Raw genomic sequence first — 6,621 nt, forward strand, 5'->3', positions numbered from 1 at the left:
GGGGGGGGGGGGTGTGGGGTGGTGGTTGCAGTTTTGATAATTTATTTCTGCTAATGACAGGTACGGATTTGGGACTTCTCTGGGCAGATAAACTTGCTTTTTGTAAATGACAGAAATAAGCTTCTTAAAGATAGTCAACGTCAGTCAGAGGAGGTAAGCAGCTGATGTATTTGATGGAAGTTTTATTTGGGTGTATGTGTCTTTGACTTAGCATCTAGCTAATTTTATGAATTCTGTTCTATCTTTCCTTGTTAAATCATGTGTGTGTGCGCATGTGCTGTTAGAGTTTATATAATAAAGGTACTTTGGGAATTGATTTATTATCTTGTTGTCTTATGTTATATTTTTCATTTTTTACCTCCCTAGGGAGGTGTATGTAACTCCTTATATCATGTTAATAAAGCTTTATAGGTGTGGGAGAGTCCATTCTCTCACATAAAAACTGTGACACCCCTGAAAAAAGGCAAGTGTACCGGACCTGTTTGGAAGATCGGTGAGGTGTACCCACCAAGAGACGGCAAGCATTAGGGGATTTAGGAGATCGGTGGGGTGTACAAACTTTAATTTCACATTGCCTAGGGGAAGTTTACTGGGCTAGTTGATAACTTCTAGCGTCCTTCACATGGCACAACACGTTTTACCTTGAGGCCTATGTTTCAAAGAGGACAATATTGCGCCAAGGTTAATGGGGTCGGGCCGTTACAAAAATATTCTACCATCCTTTCTCTCCTCCTTCAACCTTCTACTCTCATCTCCTCTCTTGTCCTCTTGTCCTCTTGTCCTCTTGCAATCTTTAAATTCCAACGTGGTATCAGAGTCCACCTTTTTTGTTTGAGAGTCATGCTACAAGTTCTCCACTTCCTTTTCCTCTTTTTTTAACCCTAGGTTACAAAGGGGTTCCAAGGAAGGGACTACTATAGATGGCATGCTTGAGGAGTGTTAACTTGCCGCCAAGAGAGATGAGCTTTGCCTTCCATCCCACCAATTTTATAGTATCTTATTAATTAAAAAGCCAAAATATTCAAGCTTTGGTCATGCCTTGTGATATCAAGAGTTGTTGCTCCACGAATCATTTTCCCCTTATAACATGGTACCACCAAAATTTTTTTTTTATTTTTTTTCTAACGAAATGGTATATGTGATGATTCTGGCTGCCTTATATTGGTGAGGTATGTTGTATGAGCCTCTTAAGTTGTTATGAGATGGTGTCATGATGGTACACCTTGAATAATATGGTTGAGTTGAATTTCTTTGATGTGTATGCCTTTTTCTACTTGCTGGAATTTTTTTAAGTGTTGTGAAGGAATATTTGGGTATAGTGTATTCTCCCCATTTGGGTTTGGGTATCATCCTTCCTTTGGGAGTGTGTTTTCACATTACGTGTGAGATCAATGGACCTACAAACATTTTAGCTATTGCTTCGAGTAGTGCTTATCCTATTCAGAGGGCCTTTGAGACCAAATACTCATATTTCCATTGTGAAGTTGGACGACGCCAACTATTTGGATTGAACACATTCTTTGAAGCTTTCTTGCGGAGTAGGGGAAAACTAGGGTATTAAAACCATTTGAGCCCTAAATCCAAATGACCTTACGTATCCAAAATGGGATGCTGAGAACTCCACTATCATGACTTGGTTGATATTTTCTATGAAGCCTGAGATTGGGAGGAGATTTATGAGAAAAGAGATTATCAAAGATAGCGAAACTCTTGGCCAAGTAGGTGACTCGGCTAAAGTCAATCTACTTCTCCAGAAGGTTATTACAATGAAATAAGGAGATAAGACCATTTTTGAGTATTACAATTCTGTTGTTGGTCTTTGGGAAGAGTATGATCATTATGTAGACCTCTAATCATCCAGCAAAGAAGATGAAGCTAAGATATTCCGAACACTTAAGGAGTGTGTTCTTATTCTTTTTGATGCCTTGAACCCGGAGTATGAACCAATCCAGATACAAATTTTGGGCCGGTCTCCTCTTCCCTCCTTAGATGAAGTATGTACTTACTTGCAAAGCGATGAGACTCAAAGAGTTGCAATGGAACCTCTGTCCTCCCTTGAGCGGCTACACGTTTTCTACCTCCCATAAAGATTGGAGTGGCGGAGGCAGAGACCACAGGCAACCCTGTGTGGATGACATAGATAGGCTTCGATGTGATCACCGTGATAAACCTTGGCACACTAGAGAGAGGTGCTGGGTATTTCATGGCCATCCTCTTGGTATGCGAGGTGGACCTATTGCTTGCGTGGTGGACGAAGAGGGGGGCTATAGCATATACTGTGATGGTCGAAGAGGGTATTCACTTGGCTTGCAAACATATCACTTTAACCTTACTAGAGAGGATATTGCAGTATTTTGTAGAGTTATGTCACAATTGGGCAGCTCTTCTTCACTTACAATGCCAGACCCTTCGACTTATGCTCCTTCCACGGCCCCATCTTGGGTTATTGACTCTAGTACCATTGATCACATGATTGGTATGTCCTATTATAATGATCCTACTCTATTTGTTCTGGTAGGGATAAGGTTAGGGTTGCTGATGGGCTCCCATTCCTCCATTTTTGGTAAGGACAATGTTTATGTTGCTTATTCCATTTTCCTTGACTCTGTTCTTCATAGTCCTAACTTTTGTCGCTAACATGTTATATGTGTCTGAATTGTTGTCACTTTTTTCCTTCTCACTACTATCTTTTTCAAGATTTGGTGACGAAGAGGATTATTGGCAGTGGATGTGAGGAGAAAGGCTCTACCTTCTTGAGCCCTGCTCACCTTTTTTGCATAGCTCAATTCTATGTGTGTGGATGTAGTGACAATAGTACTGTGGATTCTCTAATGCTTTGGCATCAACTTTTAGGCCATCCCTCTTTTGTTCTTATGAGGAAACAATTACCTCATTTATTTTCTTATTTTTCTTCTTCGCATGTTTTTCAATGTGAATCATGTATGTTTGTAAATATTGCCGTTCTTCTTATCCATATCTTGGTAATAGATCTACTTTTCCTTTACACATCGTCCATACTGATGATTGTTCCCATACTACTTGGACTTTTCTGATGAAGCACAAGAGTGATGTATATGATACATTAAATTTTTTTTATTAAATGATTTGTACTCAATTTGATACCACAATCAAAATTGTGTACAAAAGAAAGTGATAGAAGACTTGCCAAGAGTCTTCTTTGTTTTCACATCCTGAGATTCCAGCTATTGTACCTAGTGGAGATCAGGCATGTAGCGGGATGAAGAACTTCATTGAGAAGGCTAGACTGACCTGTGATTTCAGATGAAGAGTCGCATCGCAAGGATCTCTCGATTTGCACAACCCTTGACTGGAATCAGAACACAGAAATCACCATGGATGATCTGAATCAACATCTGGCGGTAGAACTCAGACCAGACCTGGAACTCAGGTTAAAAATTTCAGTTCAGGGAACTATTGGATCTCAGATTTGGCAACCTTGGTCGCCCTAGGGAATCGGCTTAGTTCCTAGAATCTGAGATGGAAAGATGAAGAGTCAAGGGAGATCGATACCTCTCTTGTTGGACTGCTAGGGTTGCTGGAACAGAGAAGAAATCCAGCAAAGAAGTATAAGAAGAAGAGAGAAGGAGAAGAGAGGAGAGAGAGAGCACAAGAGGGGGGGGGGAGGAGGTCACACGACCTTGCTGCTATCGTACCTACCCAGCACCATAAACATCTCCATTATAACTTCATTCTCAAAACCTGTTAGTCGATTACAAGAATATTACTATTTAAAGACTCAATAGAACCACCCTATTTTCCTATTATGAAATTGAAATATATTAGGAATCTAACTGAAAAGAGAAAAGGATCTCGTAATTATTTCCTAAGATCTAAACTAATAAAATTTGAAATAAAATAAAACTCAATTTAGAATTCCTACTTAGCCTAATATATACCAAAATAAAAAAGATTACATAGATTTCCCCAAAATAAAATAAAATTTTTAAATATCCTATTGAACCGAAAAAATCCAACCGGACCAGGTTCGTCTCAGTCGAGATTGCTAGAATGGTCAACCCGGTTCAGCCCCGATTCTGCATCAACTTTGCTTTGTGCAATAAATTTCAGTGAGAGACCTTCTTGGGGAGAGATGCCTTGGCTGAGAGAGCCATTATCGCTTTCCCCTTCTCTTCCCATTGACACCCATCTTTCCCAATTTCTGAGTTTTATTTTCTGGCCTTCTAAAAACCCAATCAGTTCCTGTTTTGACGATACTGGTTTGGGGGTTTTTCCCTATAACCCTTATAGCTGGTCGATCTCATCTACCAGAAGGCTGCTGAGGCTGATATTTTGGAGATCTCATTCCACATCCTTGGTCCCCTTATTCCTGTTTGTGACCTAAATCAAGAATCTTCATAAGTTCAGATTTATTTCCCAACCACGCATGGGATTTTGAAGGCTAACCGCCCTCCAAGGCTGATCTTCTATGGTGATTTCATGCTCACCCAACCTCTGTGGCTGTGCTACTTGATATTCTAATATCGCCTGCGAGAGGGGTTGTTGTGCTGCTGTGTTTTTATTTTTCTGACGAATTTGTGCTGCTGTTTATTATTTCTTTGCTGGAATTATTCTCTACCTTTGTTAGTTATAGGTAGGGGGTTTTAAGGGTGATTTAATCCATTAATATCTACTGTTTATTGCAAATTTATATACTGATATTGAATCTGAAATCAGTATCTGTTTGGTTTAGTTTTGTGATCCTATCTGGGGTTAGGTTAGTTGTAACCTAGCTTTACATTACTTTCGTAGTATAATTTGAAAACTTTGATGATTATTAGGTAGAGCCCTTTCACAAGGAAACTGGAATGGAAGACGAGGAAAGAGGAGAAAGAACAGGGAAAATCTTTTGGGTCAATATCCCAAACTACTTTGCAATTGAAATTTGTGATGCACTAACAAAGCATACTGAAATAACAAAATTTGGTGTGTTCTTCTTTATTGATACTGACTTCAGCATTTCTAACTTCGTTAGGCTCTCTTAGCGACATGATTCTCTGGGTCAAATTACAAGCTTTCAGGTCCTATCAAACCAAAGTCCTAAATGTACTAGGGTTGAGTCCTATTCAAGCTCACTCGATTTTGTTCTTGATGAAAGCAGACCAACTCAGCTGTGCTTTACTTGATTTCTAATAAAAGAATGATTGACATTTTCTTTTCTTTTCTTTCCTTCTCTCCTTTTTGATCTTTTAGAAACTATTCTTAAGGCAGTAGTGACCTGTTTACCGGGGTTGAGTATCAGTTTTAAAGCTTCCAAATAAATACATTGAATGCTGGACATTTCCATTAGCATTTTATTTAAAGGCAAGTTTCAAATTTAAGTACAATGACATGCTTACTCAATAAATTTTCTTATTCTTGGCAATTTGTATGTCATTTCTGGCATTAATTGTTTGGTCGCTTATTTTCTTATTCTTGATTCTGCTGTACTTGTCTACAGATTCTTCTGGAGCTGCAAGTTTATGGATTGACAGATTCAATGAAGTGCAGGGAAGGGAGGAAAAATGAAACGGTTGTCCAACAATCTAAGATGGCAGCTGGTAGCTCACTTTTCATGAATGGCAGTGTTGGAGAGTCTGGTTCTTTGGGCTTGACAGGGTTACAGAATCTTGGAAATACTTGTTTCATGAACAGTGCTATCCAGTGTTTGGCACATACACCGAAGCTTGTTGACTATTTCCTTGGAGATTACCGTAGAGAAATCAATCAGGATAACCCATTGGGAATGGATGTATGCTTTTATTTTTGATATCTCTTTTATTTATTCATGGTTCAGAAAAAAGTTTATACTTTGAAACATAGTTTTAGAAACTGAACCAGGCGGCCAGTCAAACTGGGTTAAAATTGGAACTGCCCCCAAATACTTCCTGGCTTTCTTGTTAGACTATCATTTTGGTGAATACCAATGGTCAAGCAGGGGAAACTGGAACCAGACTTTAAAACAGTTTGATGTCCAGTTAGGTTCATAAAACTAATGTCTGGAAGTATTAGTATCTTGGTTTTAATTTTTAATTTTTAAATTAGGTGGTTGGTAGTGGCCTTGGAAAAATGTTCCACTCTGTTGCTTGAGATATTTTTCTCTTTCTTAGTCTCTTAAGTCATGCCTCTTCTTGGTCAGGGTGAACTTGCCTTGGCATTTGGCGATTTGCTACAGAAGTTATGGGCTCCTGGGGCAGCTCCGGTGACACCAAGAGTGTTCAAGTCAAAGCTTGCTCATTTTGCACCCCAATTTAGTGGCTTTAACCAGCATGATTCCCAAGTCAGTATTAATCTTGGAAAGACATTTAGTAATGATCCATTAAGTTTCTTGATATATGCTAGTGAGAAGGAGAAAATAATGGGTTGCAGTTGTTGCTCCATAGGAGCTTCTTGCTTTCCTTTTGGATGGACTCCATGAAGATCTAAATCGTGTGAAATGCAAGCCTTACATAGAAGCCAAGGATGCTGATAGTCGTCCAGATGGCGAAGTTGCTGATGAATATTGGCAGAATCATCTGGCTCGTAATGACTCTATCATAGTTGATGTTTGCCAAGTGAGTATTTCTTACTAGGTTTCAACTATCACTCTTCCACCGACTGCTTCTTTTTTTTTTTTTTTTTTTT

General features: G+C 39.1%; 1 protein-coding gene across 3 annotated transcripts in view; it reads left to right on the plus strand.

Annotated features, from left to right (window-relative positions):
- The window catches only part of LOC122058180 (ubiquitin carboxyl-terminal hydrolase 8-like), a 19,823-nt gene that overhangs the window by 6,196 nt on the left and 7,006 nt on the right, over nucleotides 1–6,621 (plus strand). For all 3 annotated transcript variants that reach the window (XM_042620720.1, XM_042620718.1, XM_042620719.1), the window contains exons 5-8: nucleotides 61–153; nucleotides 5,459–5,749; nucleotides 6,137–6,277; nucleotides 6,381–6,551. In XM_042620720.1, coding sequence (XP_042476654.1) covers nucleotides 61–153; nucleotides 5,459–5,749; nucleotides 6,137–6,277; nucleotides 6,381–6,551 — 696 coding nt within the window. The remainder of the gene's footprint in view (nucleotides 1–60; nucleotides 154–5,458; nucleotides 5,750–6,136; nucleotides 6,278–6,380; nucleotides 6,552–6,621) is intronic.

Source organism: Macadamia integrifolia, chromosome 12, assembly GCF_013358625.1.
Source record: "Macadamia integrifolia cultivar HAES 741 chromosome 12, SCU_Mint_v3, whole genome shotgun sequence".
NCBI lineage: Eukaryota > Viridiplantae > Streptophyta > Magnoliopsida > Proteales > Proteaceae > Macadamia > Macadamia integrifolia.